The sequence below is a fragment of the Lissotriton helveticus genome, chromosome 1_1, assembly GCF_964261635.1.
Source record: "Lissotriton helveticus chromosome 1_1, aLisHel1.1, whole genome shotgun sequence".
NCBI lineage: Eukaryota > Metazoa > Chordata > Amphibia > Caudata > Salamandridae > Lissotriton > Lissotriton helveticus.
The window spans coordinates 343,428,570-343,454,738 of record NC_136057.1 but is presented as its reverse complement, the minus strand read 5'-3'; the positions used below and the strand labels follow the sequence as shown (position 1 = coordinate 343,454,738).

General features: G+C 46.3%; 1 protein-coding gene across 1 annotated transcript in view; it reads right to left on the bottom strand.

Moving 5' to 3' along the window:
* Nucleotides 1-26,169, bottom strand: part of LOC144807640 (protein mono-ADP-ribosyltransferase PARP12-like) — a 190,040-nt gene that overhangs the window by 92,981 nt on the left and 70,890 nt on the right. Inside the window, exons 3-4 of the mRNA XM_078673266.1 lie at nt 24,725-24,860; nt 4,733-5,009 (exon numbers count right to left, since the gene is read on the bottom strand). Coding sequence (XP_078529392.1) covers nt 4,733-5,009; nt 24,725-24,860 — 413 coding nt within the window. The remainder of the gene's footprint in view (nt 1-4,732; nt 5,010-24,724; nt 24,861-26,169) is intronic.

Genomic DNA, 26,169 nt, shown 5'->3' with positions numbered 1-26,169 from the left:
ACCGCTATCGGCGTAGTTCTTCGCCACGCCTTGCGTCTTCCTCAGCCCTCCGACATTGCTGTTCCTTAGGTGTGGGTGGGTGGGACAAGATTGGGCACCGCCGTTGTTGCTGCTCCCCCCGCTCCGTGAGATAGGAGCTTGCCAGGGGGAGCAGTGGTTATGTGCCCCCCGACTCGCCTTTGCCTCCAGGGAGTCCCCCCTTCCATTGGAGGGGGGGGTTTGTATCCCGCCCTGCCTCCCCATAGGCTAGGGGTGTCGGCGCTATCCCGGAAGCTGCCGCGGGGGGAAGGGTAGGGGGGCCTCTTCTGGCTTCTTTGTCTTTTTTGCGCCAAACGCTACCCCACTAGTTTGCCGGGGAGGGCACGGCGATGGTTATGGCGCTGGCTCTCGAGCCCCCTATGGGAGCAGCCTCTGCACGAACATTATCCATTTGATGATGCTATGTAGGTGATTTTACAGCACTGCTATTTGTGCTATTTTCATGGTGCAATTTGCTTTAGCGCGGTCTTCAAAATCAAGGTTGAAAGAAAGGCAAGGATTGTCCTTACTTTTTGGTGCAGGCGCCTGGGTTCTAGCTTCATAGAAGTCAATTAAATTCAATTCATTTCGGTGTTCAGGAGCCCTCAGTGAATATTCTTTAAACTGGTACACATTTCAGCGGATTATTTGTTCTGGAAACAGGAGTGAGGGGAGCGGGAGAAGGATGCACAGGTGATTTATATGTGTGTTGAGTCTGAGGTTGAGACAGTCACAGGGTTTGTGCGGTCAGTAGAACTTATGTAGTTAGTGGAGCTCAGAGTAGGAGGACCACTCACAGTATCAGTTGCTGATCCCTGGTTTCCTCTGGGCAGTGTAGGGGTAGGTGTTGAAGTGCACAATAATGTGCTGTTGTTGTCCAGAGAGCTGGTACGAGATGATGGTACTGGTTGCTTTGTACTCATTGGTAGAGAAGGCAGTGCATCGACTGAGGCCTTCGTAGGTGGTTTGCTGTTGTCTGGCATGTTGGTGCCAGGGGCTGTAATAAGATCCTTCATGTCCTTTGTCAGAGGAGGAGAAGCATCTGCTGATGCTGGCATAAATGATTTGTTTGCTGGTTGAGTGCTGGTTGTTTGTATTAAGGGGAGATGGTGAACTCAAGGACATATGAATGTCTCCTTTGTTCGTAGGATCAGCCTTGATGCTGGCTGTTGCCAAAGGATCCACTTTGACCGATGTAGTGACTTGAGGAGGTGAAATGATGGACAACCATGCATTATGTTTGGGTGAAAGCGGGATCCCAGTACCAAGCTTTATCACTGGATGTGATGTATCTTTGGTAGTAACGGCAAACGCCTACTGAAGGGCACATTGTTACCGTTGTTAGAGTGTTAGTAGGGTGAGGAAGTGGACTAGCCGTCTTTGGTCGACTAGTTTTTCCTCTCCGATCCCTAGAAGATGGTGCAAAACTCTTATAGACCAAACAAAAAAGTATCTCACCCTGTAATTGAGTGTTACGTGGGGCACTACTCTCTTTTGGTGGCACACCATCCGCTTAAGGGCCGGGGAGGTGTTATATAACTGTCACACATTAGTAGTGTCATGATTCATCATCAGATTCACCCTGACGCTTAAGGTTCAGGGTGGGCTCAACCATATTTCAGGGAGCACTTAGGAGAAGTAATCCAGGGGGTTTAAAGAATATAAATCCTCTGTTAACTCCAGGTATCCCTTCATTAGTGGAGTTAATAAGGATATTAAAAGTAAGGCGTAGGGTGGTGAGAATACAGTGGTCCTATGACCCTTAAGCCACATTTTCAGCCCTTTGAAATTGGCCCTGGTGGGTACAGGGCTTTCTTCGGGGCAATTCAGATTACCTCCCTGTGATTTTTTAAAGGTTCTACCTATTTTCTTGATGAAAGTGTGCAGAATTCTGCACCTAAAACCAGTCAGGTATATATTTAGCCTCAATACGGTTCTTTTGTTTAGGTGTCCGACCCGTAAATAAAAAACAAACAGTTTTTTTGACTGTTACTTCATGTGCCCATATCATGCTGCGTGATTATTATCAATAATTAAGTCCTTGTGAAGGACTCTGCGCACATTCATGCATCTGGCATATTACATTCATTATCGAGTGATAGTTGGGGGTCTTGTTACCCAGACACACTCAGATTAGTGGTAGTGTAACATTCACACAACTGCCAATATCGTGAATATTAGAACTTTAGTGCAGGCTTTCTTACACCTACTGTTTCCTGCCGTGTACTATTAAAATCATACACCAAAGTGTTTGTCAAAAATAGAATACCAAACATTATGTCACCAATCATTTGTGACGCTGTTATCACGAAACTAACACTAAATACTACACTACCAAAACTAAGGGGCTCATTATGATGGCGGGCGGGCATCATAACGGTGATGGGACTGCCCGCCAGATGTGCGGCAGTACCACCAGCCCAATTAGGGCGCATCCTGGCCTTTTACCATTGCGGACGGTGCTGTCGGCAATGGTCGGCAAAGACTTTTGGGGCCCCTAGGATGGCTTCCTTCCTCCCTGGCTCTCTGCTATGGTGCCTGGGGGGCAATAAACATCCTTGCACCTTGTGGCAGGCACCTTAAGGTGCCTGCCACATGGTGCAGGGATGATTCCAAACATCGATTCTGCTATGGCAGCTTGTGCTGCGGACCTTTTCCGCCTGCAAAAGCTGTGGGAGGTCGCACCCTAATACTGAGATTGGAACCGCTGACCTAAGGTTGGGCGGGTCCAGTCTGCTCTGCCCGACATCTTAATGAGCCCCTATATTTTTATATTTATAAATATTATATTTTTAACTAACATAAACAAAATACAATACATTAAAAATAAATATTATACAACATTTTATAACATAAATATTCACAACTAAAACTACCACAATAAAAATGTCCAATTTCTATACAAAAGTTGAGAAAACGTAATAAACAAAAATAAACACATTGTGAACATAAAAAAATTACCCTAAATCTTTTTAAACCATATTGCCAAAAAAACATACATTAATAACACTTTCTTAATCAAACAACATATTTTTAAAGATAAAAAAATAAAACCTTTTTCAAATTTAAGAATCAGATATTATAACTTCTTAATATTAAAAAAGTATATTAAAAACTTACAAAATCCACAATAATTCCAACAATGAAATGAACACCACTAAAATTCATAAAACGTGTTTTTAAATCAATAATTATATTAAAAATACCAAAAAATATGTTCCTCAAATGTATTAAAACCAAAAATATACATAACATTTTTCAACATTTACCACAAAAATGAAAGAAAAACTAAAAAATACAAAAAATATAACCCTATTTTCCTGAATTTCTATAATTTTCTAAAAACAAAATGGAGTACCTTATTAGAAAAATGTCGATCTTTTTTCAATATTCATACAATACCCAACAATATATCCTACAAAAATACACTACCCAACAATATCTCCTACGAAAAACTACATCCAACTACTAAACATTTCTCATTATATTATCTATTTTATTAAATAATCTTACATTTTACCAAATAAAAAAACTGGGGGCTGAAGTATGAATGAGTGAGAAGTCTGAGGTTAGGGTTGAACTGTTACCCGGCGAAGCAGGGTTAGTATAGATTTGCATTAGGTGGGCTATGGGGCTTTTTGAAAGTTTGGTGGACAGGTACTCCATTTAAGCAGCGACGCCAGGGGCGTAGCTTCAGGGGGGCGTTTGGGGTGCGACAGCCCCCAAATAAATGCATTCTTTGGCTTGATAGTTGGGTCTGGTGGTCCTGAGTTGAGTTTGCCATGTCCATTTCAAATTTTATTATTGTGCACCAAGAATAATAAAAAACAAAACATTGACCTTTGATGTCAAACACGTGAGCGAGAGCGAGAGAGAGAGAGACAAGATACATCTGCTCACTGAATTTCAAAATGTAAAACCATATAACCACGAATCAGTACCAGCTTCACTACCTGTCCAAACTGTGTGATCCTAGGTAAACATTTTTATTCACAGAGCCTCTTTTTTCTTTGTTATCACATATAAAAGCATTTTTAAATGCTTGAGTTCAGGAAGCGCCCTGTACAAGCACCTTTCATGTTTGATTTAATAGAATGTAATGTTGCTCCAGTTTTAATAAGAATTTAGGACAGATTTAGGGTTTACATAACTACTGACTTGCCTCGTAATTCACTAATGACATTGTCGTTGGGGGAGAGCAATTAATGTTTCTAAGTTCATGTTTAAAAACTATCAATTTAATAAATGTCTGTCTATGCAGCGACAATCTATTCTGCTAAGGTGAAATGCTTCCACGTATTAAAGCAATATACTTTTTTGAATTTTTGAGAGACTGTATTATAATTTTACATTATTTTTGTTGCACGTTATACTTGCCAAAAGTTTTCATGGCTTGGCTCGTGCTTTGACTTTTAGAGCCAAGCCAGGCCCTTGGCTCTGACTCACCTCATAGTATTCATTTACGGGCTCATCCACCTCTATTATGCATATAGGGCTTAGTACATGGGGTTGAGAGTCACTTGATAAAATGATTTGTAAAAGGTGAGGAAAGGAAACATGGAGCCCAGCCTACACGCACCGATTTGACAACTGTACCATTAACCTCTTCGATGCCTCGGCCGGCCGGCCTGGGCGTCGGCCGGCCGGGGGCCATCCGAATTGCGCATGCCTCAAATTCCGCCGCACTGCACTGAGATGTTTTCCTTGCTCATACCTTTTGTCCTTCTCGGATTCTCATACTTCTGGGGTTCCTTTCGTGCCTCGTTGCACTGGTGGATGCGCAGGATCTGGATGTTGTTGATCATCTCCATGCTGAGCCTCCGTCCTTTCATCACCTCAATGGCAATGGGGTCCAGAAGGTTGTGCGACCGATTGCAATTGAAGTAGCGGCACTGCCCCCTGGCAAAGTATTGGCAGACATGCAGCCTGCGGCATTCCTCTCCTTTAGGGCAGGATGTGTCGCTCTTGACACCCTTGTAATCATGACAAACCTTGATTGGAGGAAAGCAAATAATATAAAAAAATTAAAATGTAGAAACATTTTAGAAAATGTATGAACTTTACTTTTGTGTCTTCACTAGGCAGGCTTTCAAACAAGTTATTAGGCATATTCATATTCCTCAGACCTAGTGTATTCTCAACACTCCAACATTTTGTCTGCTAGAGAGCTTCTATAAACCACTACTACATTCACTTTATGGATGTGCTGGCCCAGAAATACTGCCCGGTCATCAAAATATTTGTTCTGAACTTCGCTATCATACTTGGATTGTTTCCACTTTTCTTTTCTAGTTTTAATTTTCTCCCACAATCTATCTTCCTTCCTTTGTCACTGCACTTCTTATCTGATTCATAGTCTCTTCCATCTCTCTTACACCTTCATAAATCACTCCATTATTTATGTTACTTACTCTAGTTTCTCTTGTATTCTCATGTTTCCCCTTTCATTTGTTATTCTATGCTGTTTCACTTCATGTTTTGTATCGTTTTAGCTACTGTTTTCTCTTATGTTCCTGTGAGTATATGGTTAGAATATGTGTGCGGTTTGTTTTTTCCTGTTTTGTTTCTTTAATTAGCCTGTACCCATTGTGGTTTACCATATGCCTCATACCTCCGCTTCTGTAGTTTTCTTTTATTCTGTAACCAATTTAGGGCCAGATGTATTTTTTGTGGTCCCAGACGGGTTTCAGACCCTTTCCCACCGCAAAAAATGAGTTGGCCATGTACTATTCCCATGTTGTGAATCACAAATTATTTGCGACTCGCAAAATAGGAATAGGAAGTCACTATTAAGAAGCTGCGTTCCGAGGGCGTCCCTTCCTAATAGCGAATCCTCTAGATATGTATGACTCTTTTGCGACAGCAATTGGGGTCACAAAACAGTTGCAGTTTGCCACCCTTCTCATCTGTATAACACAGCAAGACAAAACTTAACATAACGCAACATAACATAAAAAGATTACAAACAAGCTGGACGTACAACTTATGAGCCTTTCTCCTATTTGGGAAATACACAATCTATATCATAAAATGCTGCAAGAGAATTGCTTGCCCGTTTTGTCTTTCTGCTGATGTTTACATTACGTCATTTCACCATGGGAAAAAGGTGTTATGGTGGCCTGCAGCCGATGAAGACAGACACGAGCTGAAGAGCTTCGACCGCCGCTTCCCTGTAAGCAATTATCCTGACCCCTAGATACAGCCGGGGGAGCTGAAATACACGCAGCAGGATTCCGAAATGAACCCTGAGGAGCCAATGTTGACGAAATCTGGGGCAAATTTGCAATTCTCTGGCCTGGCAGACTAGCGACCAAGACGGCGGCCCTATTGTGATGGCCGCTGCCGCTCTTGCTATGCACAGCAGGCAGCCACACAAGTTCAGGCGCAGTCAAGCGTGCTGATCAGCGGTGCCCTGCGAGCTGAGGTGGAGGGGGAAAGAATGCAGGACACACTGCGGCCTGTAACCTGTCCATTGGGAGGGAGGAAGGGGGGCAAGCACACCGACTACCATTTTGTGTGTGTAAAAGGCCGCTTTATTGAAACAGGTGCACATCACATTTATTAAACTGGCAACTGCCTTACAAAACTGAAACCTCTCTAAACATCGAGTTACCTGACCCCTTTTTGTTTTACTCCCCCCACCCCTACGATCCCCACATGATAAAATCCCCCACCCTGCAATATACAAACATATAACTCAATTACATCATAATACTATCCAGTTTTATCCCCTACCTCCTAACTCCAAAACCTCCCAAGACCTACCTTCCTAGTTGCCTTCTTGCAACTGTAACTAACTACCCTCTAATGTCAACTCCCAAACTGGTTACGCTTTCCCCGCTCCCGTTTCCCAACTCCCCAACTTCACGAGAAAGTACCGAAATCCAGCCAAACTTGACCAACATCAAAAACAACTCCGCCAGCACCTGTTCCAAGCGACAACTTACATATAAACACCCCCTGTGCACCTGTCCCAACCCAGCCACCTGACACAAAAACCCTTCCTGTCCTCACCTTCCCAGCAGAACCAAAATCCCAAGCCAAAACCTGGGGAGGGTGGGCGGGGACAAAAAGCTCCTGACTAAACCCGTTCCCAGCCACCAGGTCTCAGTATCTAAAATGGTGGCTGGGAACACTCTGGAACGCTATTTAAGCTTTGGGCTTTGGGCTCCTTTTGGGCTGCTTTTGGTCCGACCCCAGCCAGCCCAACGCGGCAAAATGGCCGTTCGCTTGTTCTCCCCCCTTCCCCCTCCCAAATCTGCCCGGGGGGCAGACCTCGCGGCTCGGCTGCCCCCCAAACCCCCCTTGGGAGGGAGGAAGGGGGGCAAGCACACCGACTACCATTTTGTGTGTGTAAAAGGCCGCTTTATTGAAACAGGTGCACATCACATTTATTAAACTGGCAACTGCCTTACAAAACTGAAACCTCTCTAAACATCGAGTTACCTGACCCCTTTTTGTTTTACTCCCCCCCACCCCTACGATCCCCACATGATAAAATCCCCCACCCTGCAATATACAAACATATAACTCAATTACATCATAATACTATCCAGTTTTATCCCCTACCTCCTAACTCCAAAACCTCCCAAGACCTACCTTCCTATTTGCCTTCTTGCAACTGTAACTAACTACCCTCTAATGTCAACTCCCAAACTGGTTACGCTTTCCCCGCTCCCGTTTCCCAACTCCCCAACTTCACGAGAAAGTACCGAAATCCAGCCAAACTTGACCAACATCAAAAACAACTCCGCCACCCAGGGAAAGGCGGAGGTTAGGTGCTTACACCGCCTCCCCCTTTTCCTGCCCCCCCCCACCCCCCCTTTTTTGATGCAAAAATTTAGACATCAACCGCCTGCCCCCAACTCATGGCGCACCCCCCAATAACGGGCCTCCCTGACCCATGCAACCTGCAACCATTCAGGATTGAGACTCAGCTTACCACCAAGTAAGCTATCCCGTGCTTGCCACTTGGCCTTCTTTACAAACGAAAGCTCCACCATCCAACTCAACACGTCCCGGGCTAAGAAACCATTCCCGACCTGCACGAGCAACCATTGTCAATAACTATACCCCCTCACTTCCCGTGCGCGTTCAAAAGAAATTCGCTGCGCACATGACGCCGATACCACTGCGGATCATCGCCACCGACGTGTGAATGTCCCCCCGGCCGCCACACCGTCCATGCGTTTCCGACGCCCCACCACTCCGAAGCCGGAACGTGCCCTACCACTGCTATCCTCCCCCCGCCCTTACCTGAGGCTTCCACCCCGCTAGCCTCCCCGACACGTACCACTCGCCCGCAAAACCACGGTGTCCCCCCAGCACATGAGTTTCCGACACTACCCCCATGTGCCATGCCACTAGAACTCTAGCAGCCCCGATATCCGCTGCTGCCTATCTGCCGGCAACCAGGCCTCCAGCAACACCCGCGTTCCCGACCCAAATATTGACCGCGCCAAGCCGGCCCCCACTGTCTTTGAATTTCCAACACTGGCACTTTGTGCCATGCCTCATCACCTCGAGCCGCTACAACACCTGCCGCTACTTGCCTGCCGGAAACCGTGCTCCTAGTAAATACCAATACCAGCTCAATACCCAGAAGTGACAGCGCCGTGCCTGGCCCCACTGTCTTTTGACGTTCCAACATTGGCACCTCGTGCCTAGCCTCCATCCCCTCTAGATGCCTCAACATCCGCCACCGCCTGTCTGCCAGCAACCGTGTCTCCAGCAACCCACGCCCCGTTCCATACCCAAATTTGTCCATGCCATGCCGTCCCCACTGTCTTTTCACTTTCCATACTGGCACATTGTGCCTTGCCTCCATCACCTCCAGTAAGCCCCGAGACTAGCTCAAATCCAAAATTGACAGCGCCGTGCCTGGCCCCACTTGTCATTTGAAATTCCACACTGGCACTGTGTTCCTTGCTTCCCTCACCCCTAGCAGCCTCCACATCCGCCGCTGCTTGTCCACCGGCAAACGTGTGTCCAGCAACACCAAGCCCAGCTCCTTCCCAAAATTGACAGCGCCGTGCCTGGCCCCACTTGTCTTTCTGAATTTCCCCACACTGCCACTTTGTGGTTTGGCTCCATCACCTCGAGCCGCCTCAACATCTGTCGCTGCTCGCTTGCCGGCAACCGTGCCTCCAGCAACAACGAGACCAGCTCCTTACACAAAGGTGACAGCGCCGTGCGTGGCCCCACTGCCTCAACCGGCGCCCATGGCACCCCAAAGACCTCCGTGATCTCCTGAAACCTGTCCAGCGCCACCTGGCAGTTCGTGGAGTCCGGGGCCCCGCCACGAAAAAGAGTCATCCAGGTAGGGCTGAAACTCCCCCATTGACCCGTTCGTTCCATAAAGCCATTGCTGGAACCTACGAAACCTTCAACCCCGCGCATGACCTCGCGCAGCCCATCGGCAATGCCGTGTCCACCTACCTAATGAACATACCTTTGGCAAAACAATATTCCCCAGGAACTGGGCCTAGTCAAAAACTATAATAAAGAAGTGGTCCTCAGGGAATTTTTTTAAAGTTTTTTTTTTTTTTTTTTTTTTTTTTTTTTACTCTTTCAACTGTGTCACCATAGTGAACAACCTTCCATAACGCTCCAGGGATTATTATCAAATCAAAGTGTTGTAGTGTTCATAAGCCACCTAAGAGCCTATCTTACGTACATCACCAATGTTAAGCCATATTTCATGCATGTCCGGCGACTCAAATATCCAAGCTACTCGGGTTTACAAAGTGCAGCGGTGTTTGACCCTTTCCCCCCCACTATGTGGTCAATCAATCAATCAATCACAGACATTTATAGAGCGCACTACTTACCCGGATGTGCCATTCGCCATATAACCTTATTCCCCCCTATCTACCTAAACCCAATACCCTGCACAGTAGTCTTATCCATGGAAGAGTGTCATAGCGTTGACGTTTGTTCTCACACACCATTATCCCAGATACCCTCGCCAGGACAAGTGTTGCACCATGAATCTATTGTAAAATCACAGATGCACCAACCAGAACATATTTACGACCCATCTCCTAAGAACATGTATATGTATCGTCTGCCCACCCCACACGGAATGCCCCAAGCGCATATTCATAATGTCCCTCACCTATTCCACTCCCAACGTGTCCGAACACCACTACCCCATCACAGCTTCGTGGAGTCAAACGTAACCCAGGTCCCATACGGCTGTCCCATCCGTGGTGCCGCCCCATACTACTAGGCGAAATGCACCCTCCTCTAACATCCATGTTTGCTCCTCATTACTCACCAACACGACCGGCAACGAAGACCTAACGTCTGCTCCTAAAAGGAACCAACGACCGCCACCGCAACCACCTGAATTGACGTCGCGTCCTAATGCTGTGTAACCATGCACCACTCCGTATCTTATACCCTCCGCCTCTCTTTGAGCAGAAACTAAAATTGCACACATGCCTCAACAGTACCGATATTCTATCGTGTTATGAGACCTTAGCGCCCCCATGAATGAATCCAACTGGACGTGCATCCCCTGTACTTTGCCCGTGCAACCTCGCAAGGGAACATAACGTGATAAACTAACATAATGACCGAGTTCCGTGCATAGCGCTGTACAACCCCACAAAAAACCCCCAGCCACGGTAGAAAACTTACAGACGCATGGTTGCCTGAATCAGTCCTCCTCTCACGAAACTCGCTTCAACCGTCGAGTGCTTCGCTGGTGCGGTGCAGCTACGCTATGGTCGCTCCTGCGATTACGTGACCCAACTGCACGGCAAACGTGTCGGCCATAATGGTATGGAGTCCCATGTCTGACTTTGCCTCTAACACAACGGGCACGTGGCTAATAGCCCCAATATCCCCAACTTCACTGCGACAACTTTGGACCACTTTAAAGGCATAGCATTACTGTCGCCGTTTACCCCGTCTAATGTCTCCCTTCCCACCTGCAATAGAGATCTCCTACGTGGCTGCATGACCAAACCTCACACCGGCGATTACCACACACTCCTGCCCGACCTTGCGAGCCACAACCTCTGTATAACAACCTACCCACTGCTACCCACTCAGGGGTACTCATGATCCCCAAAAAGCCCCTTTTCCTGTCCCTTACTGCCGCTTGTCGAAAAAGGAACACTGACCATACGCCGCGTCCTCCATCTGTAAATCTCGCGCTAGCTTATTCTCGTATATATTGGAACTAATGTGTCGGAAAAGAAATATACCACAACCTCCCGTCCAATGTAGTTCAACATCCACCCATAGCTTTGCATAACCACAGGCCTCATCCATTATTCCCACAACTATACAAAATATTGTCTCAGCTAACACCACCACCTCGTTCCATCTAAGAGCGCCTTACCCTTGCTGCCCGCGTAAGGACCACCCAATCCTCCCGTTAGACTGATTGTCGCAGGTTGCCCATCCATCTTACCCCACTGGCGACATACGTTGAGGTTCCCAGAAAGCCTGATGTGGTAATGACGAACTCCTATGCTAGATATAGTACCAGTGTGCTTAAGCGTGTATAAGGAAAAGCCCGTGACAATGAAATGAATATCCTCGGCCTCAAGGCATGTAAAGCTTGCATGCGAGCCTTCCACAATTGTAGCCCCCAATGTCATCTGCATTGTACTCGTGTAGAAGGAAAGCACAGGACAATGAATTGAATATCCTTGGCCCCAAGGCATGTAAAGCTTGTACGCGAGCATTCCACCATTGTAGCCCCAATGTCACCTGCATTGTCTTATAAAGAGGCGACGCCCTCACCAAGTCCCCCGCTGATTTGATTGGTAAACACAATTTCATCTTTGATACCAAGACTAGTCAAGTATTCCTCTGTGCCGTTGCTCCATGGCTGCTGTCGATCCCCAAGCCGCTGGGGGCCCTGTGGGTGTGAGGGACTGCCGAGCCCGCCTGGGGCCTTCTTACTCCCCAAGCCGCTGGGGGCCCTGTGGGTGGTGGGACTGGCGAGCCCGCCTGGGGCCTTCGTAACCAGCCGCGTCGAGACCCTCGCGTACTCCGGGCCTGCTGCAGGAAGCACAGCCCTCCCTTCTCCTTGGTGCCGCCGGGCCGCCCCAAGCCATACCAAGTCTGGAGCCCCACGCCGGCCGCCCCCCTGCCAAAGAAAAGTACTGCTGGTGTACTGGGACTCTGAACCGCGCCCCCCTCCCTCCCCGCCCCCCTTTTTTCCCCCCGACCTCCTCGTACCCTCTCCCTGTTAACCCCCCTTACCCCCGGTGTTCCTGCCTGTGCTGTGTGTTTAATGTTTTCATACAGTTATGTGGTGTTTCTAAAGAGAAATACCTAATAGAATTTTGTTTCCCACATCCCTGCACTAGTCAGGGTGGTCACCCGAAGGGGGGCTTCACTGGCTGTGACTGACACTGGTGTCTGTGACATGGGTGGTGTCACACAAATTCAGACTTAGGAGAAAAGAGAAAGCAGGCGGGCTTCTATCAAAATGGACGATGATTGGGGTGTCTGACTGGGCTGCTGTTCAAGCCACCTCCCGACCTCGCGTCGTCCTCCAGAGCAGACAATGTGCAAAGATGCACTTGAGCCCTCCATATAGAAGTGGCGCAGAGCAGACCTAATTGTTTCTCACCCAAAACGTTATCTCTTTCTTGACAGATCGGCTATCCCTGCTTTATTTCGGGACACACGCGCCTCAGCCGGCAGTGCCTGAGGAGTACTATGCATGCGTGCATTAGCCCACAACCGCATTGTGCATGCTCCATTTACATACAATGTGTGGTCATTTCAATTCCATCCCAAAACCAGAATTACAAAATTGTCCTTTGGCTCTGAACCAAAACGCCGCCCTCCCCGCCGATTCCATTCCCAAAGACTGCGGGGCGCCGCTGCAGCGCGCCTCGTCGCCCTCCCTACATTATTTGTTTCCCGCGCCGCCTGTCACAGACCTACCTGGGAAAGCGCAAACTTCTGTGGCGGCGCGCAGGCGATGGCCGCCCGCCTCGCCCAGCCGTGTAGTGCATCGAGGACTCGCCCCTCGTCAAGCCCCCTTAAAAATAGCGAAAGCCGCCGAAGAAGTAACAATCAATAAACTTAACAAGAAAGACAAAACTAGACAAAAAGCTCCTGACTAAACCCGTTCCCAGCCACCAGGTCTCAGTATCTAAAATGGTGGCTGGGAACACTCTGGAACGCTATTTAAGCTTTGGGCTTTGGGCTCCTTTTGGGCTGCTTTTGGTCCGACCCCAGCCAGCCCAACGCGGCAAAATGGCCGTTCGCTTGTTCTCCCCCCTTCCCCCTCCCAAATCTGCCCGGGGGGCAGACCTCGCGGCTCGGCTGCCCCCCAAACCCCCCTTTAGGTTGAGACGCTGCCGCACTGATGGGGTCGTTGGCAAAATGGCACCCATGTCGCGGACACCCTGAAGCGACTACTGAGGTGACTAAGAGGCCTCTGGCGGCAGATCTCACCTGGCCCCCTTAAGTGACGCGAGACTCGTGAGTAAAAGAGAGGCGTGGGGCACGCAGCGAAGACCGTGGGACACCTGCAGTTATGTGGCGCCTGGGAGGGCAAGTGGCCCAGTAGCGGTGATTGGTGTGGAGGGAGCAGCAGTAAATTGGCGCCCATTCCCTGGTCAGCTGCGGGAACAACCAGTGGAAGTTAGCTAAGCCACATCGGCGGTGTGCTCCCGCTCCTGCAGAGTTAAGTGGGAGTCGCTCCGACCTTTCTCAGCGCCTTACGGTGGTGCAGCGCCGCTCTCCCCCACCTCAGAGAAGCAGTCCTCGCCTCCGCACAGCGTCCAGCCGTTCTCGGTGGTTCACAGCGTGGTTCTGGAGTCCGCCTCGGCTTAGCCAAGTCTTTGGTTGCCACCCGCTGTCAGAACTCCTTGCTCACCTTTCAGGAGTGTTCTGATTAACTCAGATACTCTGTCCATCACCACCCCTTTTTTTTAAATCCGACACACATGAGCACGGTTGCGTGGACATTCCCGCGTGTCCACGCATGCAAGTGGTTATGGGTAGAAATAGTCCAAAAACAGAGAGAAATTTCGAGTACTTGGTAACACCACAGTTGAAGGATATACTGTGTGCGTACTAAAGCCCCTTTGAGTAACTGTAAATACAATGTTTCCCAAGAAGGACAGACGCACAATTACACCGTAAAACATAACAAGCATTGGTAAAATCAATAGATCTCAGCAGTGCCCAAGCTATTGGCCTTGACATTGTGTATGTCTTTTAGCCATGTTGTCTACCAGAAAATCTGCTGTTCAGCATAGCTAAAAGTCACTGAAAGCCTAAAATCACAGGGTGTTGAGCCGACGCCGAGTCTCTTCATCCCCATGATGAGTTTACGGTTTTGCCCCACTTAACATAAAAAAAGCGCTACAACGTGGAATGTGCTGGTCACATCTTAGCACTTTTTTCAGACAATCAGCCATGCTGACCTTCAGATGTGCTGCTAGAAAAAATTGCTAAAAGACATTCACATTGACAAGGCCAATAGTTTGGGCATTGCTGCAATCTATTGGCTTGCTGAACAAATGTGGAAGTGATAGTGAGAAACAGTTGAACAGCTTTGAAGTGAACTGAGAATGTGGTGTGATGCCCATAGCTGCCGACATGGAAACTGGGGAACCAGGTTCGAATCTCGGGGTCGGCTTGACAGTTTGTGATTCTGGGCAAATCACTTACAATTCCTCCTGTGTACGCCGATGAATGTGTCATTGTGTAATATAACTGGTGAGCACTTGAAGCGCTCCAATACCATTGGCTGTTGTTAACACTTCGGCAAGAGGGAGGACAGAATAAAAACTCCAATACCATTGGATCATGCAAAAAAAAATTAAATAATCGCACCTACAATAATGGAGGTAGTGGGGGGCAGGTCAAGCAGTGGAGCAGGAGGGAATTGAGAGATGGGCAAGCAATGACACGAGAGGGTGATAGGAAACAACAATGAAGGAGGAAAAATACCTTAATTGAAGCAGGATCAGCAACAAAAATGAATGTGTAATTTTAGAATGTAACTGGTTAGCACTTAAAATGCTCCAATACCATCCGCTTGTGTTTGTGCTATGGCAAGAAGGAGGACTGCGTGAGTGCTCAAATACCATCGGAACGTGCAAATAAAAATAAACAAGTACTGCTCATGTTTTAACAACTTTTTAAGGATTGGATTAGTTTATGTACACGTGCAAGCATTTTAGTGGTATGTGTGTATGTTTTCATGGGAGTCTATGTAGAATGTAATTGGTGAGCACTTAAAGTTCTCCAAAACCATCGGCTTGAGTTCACGCTATGGCAAGATGGAGGACGTAGCGAGAGCTCCTCTCCCATCCGATCGTGCAAAAATATAAGCAAGTGCTGTTTGTGTTTTAACCATTTTTTAAGAAATACATTTGTTTATGTACACATGCATGCATTTTAGTGGTATGTGTACAAGGGAGATGGACTGAAAACACAAGTACTCCAATGAAGTGCTTGGAAAAAAAGAAAACGTTGCTGTGCAAACCGGTAGCAGTGTAAGGAGACATGTACTTGGTCCATACTCCATGGGAGGTCCAAACACAAGAAGAGGGCAAGACACCCACATGCCATGAGAAATGGCCTCAAAGAAAATGAGAGCGACTTTGAAGTTTACCAATGGTATCACCTACTGGCTTTTCGAATGCTTGTTGCATTTAGAAACTGGGAGATTAAGTAATCCCAAATGGGGGAACTCAGGCCGTTGCAAGGGAGATCATATGGCGTCCTTTCGGAGATGCTGTGGCATAAGGGCCAGAGCTGCTGACTATGGAGCTGATAAACAGGGTTTGAGTTTCGGCATCAGCTTAACATACTTGATTTTGGGCAAATCCTGTAATCTTTCTGTAATCAGCACCAGTGTTGGACACTTAAATCTTTTTAGACCTCAATCAGCTCATATTTCGCATACCCGCTGGAGAGGATAGTGTTTGCGTAGCGAACTCCTCATGTGAGTCCTCTCTGTGATTGACCCTTCAATTGTTTTATCAATCGTACTAAGCCTCACGGAGCTCCTCGTCCCCTCATGTATCCTCTCCAGCGGGTATGCGAAATATGAGCTGATTGAGGTCTAAAAAGATTTAAGTGTCCAACACTGGTGTTGTGACAGAGTGTAAATTTCGTGGCAGAGAAACATGTTGGCAGTGGGTATTGGTATGCGAGGATAGCTACCAGCCTTTTTAATTTGACATGTCACACTTAAAAATTAATAATAAAGTTGTGATAGAGGTGTGTCTGCCAATTTTAATCACTTTGTGTCACTAAGTGGAGTGTGATTGCTTATCACTCCGCTGCACTTCACATTCTTTCTTGGTTTGGACACGTTCCTTTCTTTTCTTTTCTGGGACAAAAATGACTGCCTATGATGAAAAAAAGGGGTCCTATCTGGTGCGTACCTGCCAGTTACCCCATTGGTGGTGCGCATGTGAGGGGTCATTTTGTCCTCTGCACTTTATTCACTGTTGCAAGTGTACTGAACAACTGTATTTCAGTCACTGTTATGGTTCTTAATGACTGTCCATTGAAAATGGTTTCTGATTTTCATAAAGGGCAAAAAATAGTGCACATTACCACATAGGAAACAGTAATAAAAGGGTTCTGTTGCAGTGGAGGAAATAGATGGGAGGTATTTCCTTTTGAAATAGCTTTTGCCTTAGAGACCGGGGTCGTATGTGTTGATGCTAATATTAAGTGCCCCAATACCCTTGGGTGGTGTTGGCGCTCTATAAAACTGCACAAAAAAAGTAACTGGTGCTTATGTAAAGCGCTCCAATACCTTTAGGTGGTGTTGGCGCTACATAAAACTTCACCAAAGAAATTTGAAAACCAAGTCGGTGGATGAGAAGATCTGTGCAACAGAGTTCAGCAGGCAACCAACAGTAAATGCGAGCGGCCATGGGGAGATTAAGTTTCAGCGCTCCGTCCATCATCTCCTTGTGTTTGCTTTGTTCGGCCTAAGTTGGCCGGGTATGCCCAGACGTGGGTCCCTTGCTCACTTTGCCACTGGATACAAGCTAACCTGGCTGATGAAGAGTGTTGCCCAGAAACCGGTCCCAGGATGCTTGTTTCCGGTTCAGGGTAGACCTGGCTTGGCAGATCGGGCTGGACTGTTCCCATGAGGCACAGGGTCAAGACTGAGCATATAGCTGGGTCTGAACTGAGGTGATGAAGTGAGCTAAAGAATGATGATGGATTTAACCCAGATCTGTGACTGGTGGGTGTGTGTCTCAAAAAGTTTCAGCGCTCCATCCTTCATCTCCTTGTGTTAGACTAAGTGATTTGCCTGCAATCACGAACTGTGGAACTGAGGCCAAAGCTTGGGAGACGATGTGGTGTCCTCTTGGGGCTTAAGGGCCAGAGCTGCCCACTATGGAGCTGGGAAACAGAGTTTGAGTTTTGGTTTTGGCTTAACATCCTTGATTCTGGGCAGATCACTTTATCTCCCTGTGCCTACAAACATTAATATGTCCTTGTGTAAAGTAACTGGTGCTAATTTAAAGTGCCTCAATACCTTCGGGTGGTGTTTGGCGCTATATAAACGGCACAAATATAAAGTACCTGGTGCTTATGTAAAGTGCTCCAGTACCCTCGGATGGTGTTGGCACTTCATAAAAAAACATTGTGAAAATCAGAGTCGAGGAAGGAGGGATTCTAGGGTACAGAAGACTGTGCAACGGGAGTTCACCGAGAGCAAGCTGCAACAGGTGGGAGGTTGACAGGCAACCAACAGCAAATGTGGGCTGCCATGGGGAGAATAAGTGATTTGCTTAAGTTTACAATGTCCTTGTGAAAAGTAACTGATGTTAACATAAAGAGCTCCAATACCTTCGGGTGGTGTTGGTGCTATATAAAACTGAACAAACAAGTAATTGGTGCTAATGTAAAGAGCGCCAAACCTTTGTGTGGTGTGGGCACTATATAAAACTGCCCCAAACAAAATGTGAAAAATAAAGTCGGGGAGGAGGGGATCTGTGCCACGGAGTTCAGCGGGGCAAGCAGCGATGGGCGGGAGGTGGACGGGCAACCAACAGCAACTGCGGGTAGCCACGGAGAGATTAAGTGATTTGGCCGTAATCACAAAATGTGAAACTGAGGCCAAGTCTAGGATGTGACGTATGGGCCACTGCTGCCAACTCGATAGCTGAGAAATCAGGTTTGAGTTTCAGCATCTGCTTAACATCCTTGATAGTGGGAAAATCACTTAATCTCCCTTTGCCTACAAACAATGAATTTATCCTTGTGTAAAGGAAGTTGTGTTAATGTAAAGCGCTCTAATAACTTCAGTGTTAGGCTGGTTTACAGTAGTGAACATGAGGAAATACACTGCATTGGCACCCATGTTAAAAGGACTACTTTTGCCATGGACACCGTAGGGCAGGCAGACCTTGATGCCATCAAGACTCAGCCTGGCTCCTTTGAAAAGAATTCAAGTCTAACAACAATGGTGCACGGAAAGACTTCACCCGAAAAACATGGCAATGCAATTACAGCAGAAGACACAGGTACTTTAGAAGCTCTGACATGCCCAATAGTAACACATACCCGATTGCCTTGAGGTCTGATTTTCCAGCTATAAACACCATTGCTGAACGCCCACATATGGTGTAAACACACACGCACACACACATCTATACCCCACACGCGCGGAAAATATACAAACTACAAGCGTACCACGTAATAGCAGCCGTGTACACATGCTCCAATTAGCATGTCAGCTATACACTAATAGCACATTAAAAGTTCCGGGAGGTGCGAGGGAGCAAGCAGAGACGGGAGAGAGGAGGTGGGCGAAACGGAATGCAGCAGGAAAAGCAGTAACAAGTGAGGGAATGATCTGTGGATGGGGCATGAGAGCAGGTGGGAGGAGACAGAGCTGGTAAAATCACGAGCCTGTGTAGAGTGCTGAAAAAGTATGAAAAAAGTAGGTCTTAAAATGGTGGTAAAAACAGGAGCAGTGAATATTTATAAGGACTTGACCCATGCTGTGGGGAGAGAGCTCAACACAAGAAAAGGCATGACCATGAATCCTAGAGAAACATGGAGACAAAGAATATGAGACAGACAATGGAGCGAGCAAATGGGAAGCCAATGGGCAGGCTGAAGCTCACATATTAAACACGTCTCTTCGAGACAGCGCCTTCACTGTCTAGCCAAGACCTATAAATATGATTCATAGAAAAAGAGCACAAACAATCAGAAAAATTGCACAATTCAATCTTCAATCAACAAAGCAATGCACCACCATCTGCTGTGGAAAGTTCACTGCATAGTGTACCTCCACCAACAGCTTCACTCACCACCACATATAGCACAGACCACTAACATTCATAGAACACTGCCCCACCATTCACAACCCACTTAATTATAACAAGAGGCAAACTGTACCATCACCCTCAGAACCGGGCACCACTACCCGCAACTAAGTGCACGATTGTACACTGGGTTATCTATGCAAATGGCATAGATTACCAACAAACAAAGTACAGTGCACTATTACCTCGCAACAGTGGACATTAAGCTTAATTTAAGTTTTAATGGACAGGAGGTCACTGCCTCTGGAAGACAATTTAAGGAAGCTCTTTGGTTGCTATGCAATAAATAATGGAGCATCTCAATGCAGAAATGAGTGTTTAATGCAAAATATTGATGAGCTCTGTTTTTCTTCAAAAATAGGATCTTGTAATACAAAGTAAAGGCAGACATCAGGAGCCTAACCTAAATAAGCATACAATGGGTGCCTTTAAATAAAATTTATAAGTAACTTGATGGTGTTGATGCACTGAAACATAGCAAGTTGAAGAGAAAACAGTTTGCTTCTCTGGGGATGTACAGCACATCAGGATGTGGTGGAAAAGCTCATGTGATTTTGGAAAAGAGGAAAAATTCCCAGGAATTTAAATGAACTTCTCTCCTCAGTCTGTAGTATATATTCTGAAGGGGAGATTTCATGTGTCCAAGACGCTTGCTCTATTGCCAGGTGGTTATAGGGTGTCTATGTGCAACTCTTTGAAGACCACCTACCATGCCTTGCTCCAGTTCCTTCTGTGGTTCTGTGGGTGTCTGACTGGAGAGAAGAACAAGCAGACTTGTCCATTTATTCCAATTCTCTCTCTTCAGTTGCCCACACATGCAGGAGCCTAGGGAGTAGTTACCGCTCTTTAAAGAGTTTTTACACTGTTTAAAATCAATGGCGGCCTTCAATACTTCGAACTGGTTCAGCACTGACACAGGGACTTGTCTGCTCAGCACCTGGTATGAGCACACATTCAAACCTTTTACGAGGTTGGCACATGTGTTCTCATATTGAGCATTGTTAGGGTGTAGCGAGGCTGCTACAAATAGAAATGACCTGCTAGGTACTGCCTACTTCTCAATACATGGAAAACCAAAGAATCAACTCAAGTAGCAGGTATCTGAGTGACAGCAGCAGGGCTTTCAGGATGCTGACGTAGAAAATAACCTAAGTGAGAATGGTATCAGAACTCACAATTCAATCACTCCTCCATCTACATCTTCCTCTCAGTAAGTTCAGCAGAGGTCTGTCTGTAACCTACACGTCAACCATGCCTTAAGTGAACATGTTCTGTATGTGATGAAAGATTGCACTAATGCCCAGCTGGACCTGTTCTGCACAGAATGGAAGACTGCACTTGCTTCCTCCTGTGAGAGACAGAAGCGTGCTTTCCTCCTGCCATGCTGTACTTGTTCTGTGAGGAAGCAAGGTTTGCACTGTTGCTGTCCAATGTGCCAGTGACCTGTGGTGTCAAACGTTTGCGTTGCTGCTGCCTTTCTCGTACCTGGAGGGAATGTTGCACTGTTTCTGCCCTAGGTGTACCTGTTCTACGAAGAAGCGGTGACTCTATTGCTGTTGATTCATCTTATGAAAAAACAATGGAGACCTTTAAAATGCTTCATCCTCCTGTTTTATATTTTCTGGTGGAGAGATGCTGATTAAAAACATTTTTAGCTCACTCACATAATTTTAATACAGGTCTAACAGTTTTAAAAAAGGGAAAATATAAATTGACATACGAGAACTCACAATTAGAAGATTGTATTGCCAGCGAACAGTAGTACGCTCAATGCTTTCCAGTGCCAGATGTGGGAAACACTGATGAAAGATACTACACTAGACAGATGAGGGTTCATCAATGTTCACCAATGACATTAATGTTTGGCAATTCCCTAAGAGGTCTAGGATGTTTAGTCAAGGGGTTTGAACTTTTTGTATTTTTATGTCTGTATAGGGAAATAATACAGGTGTCCTTTAAATCCCCTCTCCCCTTCTTTAGTGTGTTAGCTACCTATGTTGTACCTATCCTGTATGTGCGAGAGAATTGTGTGATATTCCTCCTGCTACTTCTATCTGTCCTTTACTTATTCCTTGTTTTAGAGGTTTCACAGCAGCTGTCCATGTTGTACTTTTATTGTGTTGTGAAGATCAGTATAAAACTTCCTACTACACAAAAGACAAAATGATTGTATTGCCAATGCTTGTTTAAATGCATGATGTAAATGAAAGATTGAAGACTCATCAAACAAACTATTTGAAATGGATTAACATACTCTGTATAATTTTGAAATGTAGCTGACAAGTGGCTTCATGACATGTATAACACCTTCGGCCAGTTCTGAAATTTCAGCCAACATCAAGTCCTTCTGCCCACCCTCTGTTGTATGCGTGCTTCTCCACTGCCTCCTGTGTTACTTCCCTCCCTACCCCGTCCTTCTCTAACACTCTCCCTCTCTGATGTCTCGTACCCAACCCACTATCCCATTTTATGTTTTATTACAACAAAGAAGCACATTAGCACTGGCCATGTAATAGCACTTTAAGAGGTTTCTGGTCATCCTGCACTGCAGCGGTGCTGCTGTACTGAATAACTAAAACTCATTGCAAAAGCCAAACGCTTTCACAGGGGAGACATATTGGCTTTGCCACTGTTTTCTGTCTTGTAAGCAGTCAAGGGTTAACCTCTTCTATGCTCATGACGAGCTAAGCTCGTCATGAGCCACGGCGCTCCGGTGCTCATGACGAGCTCAGCTCGTCATGAGCCGTTGGACGCTCGCATGCGGGGATAATTCCCCTGCTGTGCTGAGCGTTCCACGGTAGGTAATGCACCTGTGACGAGCTGAGCTCGTCATGAGCACAGGAGCGCCGTGCCTCATGATGAGCTCATCTCGTCATGAGCATGCGGGCGCCGTGCGCGCCCCCCTCCTCCCCAGCACAGCGGGAAATTAACCCCCGCAGCGAAGGGGTTAAACAGTGTAGTGGGTGAGAGGGCTGAGATAGGCTTTCAGATGCAAACACAATCATATCGCTGCTAATAGCCTATCATTACCATGCCTTGGAAAAACAAACAACCTTCTTTGTCAGAACAATGAAAGCAACAGCAACTGACCTTGTTCTAAAGTAAACTGAACGGAAAACAATGTGCAAGTATTACATCTGTAGCTGACCACTCATATCTTCACGGACAAGGCACACAAATTCAGGGTAGTCCGTGAAAAATACTGACATATGGTCACTCTAGGGGAGGGAGCCTGGCTGCCTGCTTCCTGTTCCTGAAATCGCTGCATATGACATAGTAGATCTGTTTCTGTGATGCCAAATCTAAGTGGCTGAGTAATAGTCTTGACCTGTCTGCCCCACCCTTATTTAATACAGCCAATCACAGCAGCAGGCAAGCCAAGTGCGGAGCAAGTTATCAACAGTATCCCCTTTTGGCAATGTAAGGGGCGTAGTACGGGCTATTGCGGCCCAGAGGGGACCACAACTTTCAGGGTGCCCCGACCTTCAGGATGCCCCAATCTTCGGGGTACCCCAATCTTCAGGGTACCCCAATCTTCAGGGTACCCCAATCAGCCCAAGACCAATGACTATTTGTGAGATATGAGAGACTTGGGGCCGAAATTCGCAGAATTTCGGCCTTTGCGAATGCGAATTCGCAAAATGATATGTATGAAGGAAAATCCGGTGCAAAATAAGGAAACGCAAAATTTGCGACTCCCTATTTTGCAATTGCATTTAAGGAATCGCAAATTTTGCGATTCCTTAAATGCAATGTAAGAAGCCAAAAAAATTTGCTAAATGGCCTTAAGGAATCGCAAATTACCACCAACTTCTAGTTGGTGGTAAGTTGCGAATTCCTTGAAAAATGCACATTTTTGCATTTTTCAAAGTGCCATGTGACGCACATACATGCCCTTATGGCATGTATGTGCACCACATGTGCACCTATGCTTATTTCAGGGGTGCAACAGGGTGTCCTTTGGACACCCCTGCACCCTTGAAATTATTCTCAATTTGCGATGAGCAAATTGCGAATCGCAAATTGAGAAAAAATTCCAATTCCTCCCTATGGGCCTCCTGGCCCATAGAAATGAATGGGAAAGTATTCCTTAATTGCGAATTCGCAATTAAGGAATATCAAGAAATCGCTAAAAAATCGCGATTTTCTTGATACATACCATTTTGCGATTCTAAAATAGCGATTTCTTAAAAATCACTATTACAGAATCTCAAATTGGTTCCTTGATACATATGGCCCTTGGTGTTGTGCTGGACCCCACCATCAACCACTGACTTAAATTAAGCATAGATACTTCCCCGCTTCTACCTGTCCTTCCCTCTACATTCCCTCCAGCAACAGAACCCCACCAATACCTGCCCCTTGCATGATCATTCCTGAGCAGAACCCACACGTACCTGCCCTCAGTCCTTCCTGCAGCAGGCTGCAGACACACCTTTCCTCCCAAATATTCTCCTATGTAGCAGCACTTTATAAGTAATCAGTTTTGTGTATGATAATGATGATTGATGATCACTGTTGATGCCCTTCCCCGGGGCAGCAGAGCAGCATCATTTGTCAAGTTCACATATATTTTGTTTGCATTTACTACTTCTTACCTACAATCGATATTATTGAAAGAGGTGTTTACACTTTCCAAGGCAGAGAGACTGTGTAAGGCTGCAGAAATGAAGGATATGTCATGTGTAAGCTGGGACATAAGTGAGAAGGGGTTTTGGTGTGAAGGGCGTGTCAGTGGGGGGCATGCTTCAGGAGGGAGTGGTCTGAGGGGGCAGTTGTCAGTAGGGTAAGGGTATGTCATCTGTCCCTCCTATTCTTGCATTGTTTAGAGCAAAGATGGCACTTTTGCTACCCTTAAACCTCTCTTTTCTGTGTGTAAGGGAAGTGTCTACTGCGGCTACTCATACTGCACCTGTTCTGGGAGTAAAGGAAACATATATTGCCCATGTCGCACAGTACTAGTTCTCTAGAGGCTGCTGGCTACGTTGTACATTTTCTTTGTGGGAGTAAAGTTTCCAGCGTTGCTGTTAAGACTACTCTTGTTTTAAGCAAAAGGAAGCTTGCATTGCTGCTGACTAAATTAAAGCTTGGGTGATCCCAGCATGAGAGTTGTTGCTGTTATCCTGAAGCTGTTCTCTGTGTATTAAGAGGTGGGCACTGCTGCTGCCCATGTTGGACATGTTCTGTGTGCTGTACGGAAAGTTGAGAATCAGTTTAACTCTAGAAAAGTCACAATAGTTGACTTAATCAATGCTTGCTGTTGTCTTGTTGCTCTGTTCTAGACTAAAAGTAGTATCTCAATGCAGGTCACAATGGTTACCTCCTAGAGCAAGAAGCCACAGAAGGTTAGTTTTAAGCATCCATGAGTTAAACAGTGCACATAACCCATAGCTTGCGCAGCTCACCTCAGGCAGACAGGAGGGGTCATTGAGTTGTAGAAGAACGCGCAGCTCCTTCTCATTGAGGTTGCTGATATCATTGGCCTTCAACACAGCCTTGTTGCCCTCTGAATGGATGTTATGTGAAAATCTACAAAACTTGCTGAAAGAGAAGACGTGAAACAGAGCATTATCACACTAAACCTAAAGGTGGGAGAGAGAGCACAAAGGTTCAAACCGTGGAGCAAAAGTATCTGGCGCTGAGGTTTAGGTAAAATCTACACACGATTTAGACACTGGTGTACAATATGTAGAAAAATATGCACAAAAAGTATTAAATACATTACTGAGCACATTATTCGACCTACAATCATCGTAGTTCATGCATGTTCAGGAGTGGAAAAACCTGCATTGACTTCTGGTTAGGCATCATTGTTAACAAGCATTGGCATAGCCAATAGGTCTCGCCTTTGGGACCGCATAAGTGTTTATCTGTGCAGCACATTATAAAGACTACTTTGAGAGGCGTACCCACTCTGAAATCTTAACAGAAGCCTGCTGTCTCAAAGGTACTCTAAGATGGAGGGCCGGAAGACAACACACAGAGAACAATTTCGGGCCATTTCACGAACAGGAGTGCAGAGGCAGAAGTGAATGGTGACCAGGCGTTACTGTTTGCAGGGTCAATCCCGATTCCGGCACAAAGAGGAGAGTTGGGTGCGGGCACATCCTCTCTCGACGATGGAGCCTGCTCTGGGTGAACCGTGACTCAGCCGGCCTGCTCGTGCTCTTGTTTACATGCTCAGGTCGCTATGCAAGAGTGAAAAAGCACTTACGGAATTGTGTATTTGTATTCTTGGAGTGAAGTGCGCCGAGGGAGGGGATTTGTTTTATTTAAGTGCACTGTGCCCCGAGCAACCACGTGACCGGACCTCGTTATTTTACAAGAAGGGGTGCGGTCTCCCGAGACCGCTTTAAAGGCCTCCCCTGGATTACATTGCAACAGAACAGGCTACATCAGAAAGCCCTTTTAGAGGAACTGCGAGTTATGTTTTCATTTCTGGACCACGTTTATCAGATGGAGCTGAACAGTATTCCGCCGATTTGAACTGTGTCAGCTGGCGGCTGCTTTAAAATGCTTCACACGGATTCCACTGTAAGGGCTTGAAGAGTCTGTGCCATGCAACAAAGAATGTGGAACAAAATGCCAATGGTAAAAAAAACAAAATCCGAATAAAGCTAGAATAAACATGCAAATACATGTAACGTTTAATAATGTCTGGCATTCAAAGAAAGTTACTTAGGACAATGTGATTTGTGGAAACATGTCAAATGCAGTTGCTTAAAAAAAAAAAAGCCAATCCAAAAATAGATCAGACAGGAGCGGGGCGTCTTTAAACGGCGATCAGATAAATATGATGACACAAAGAAATGTAGAAAAGCAAAGGCAGTCAGAGGGTCTGCTCTGCACG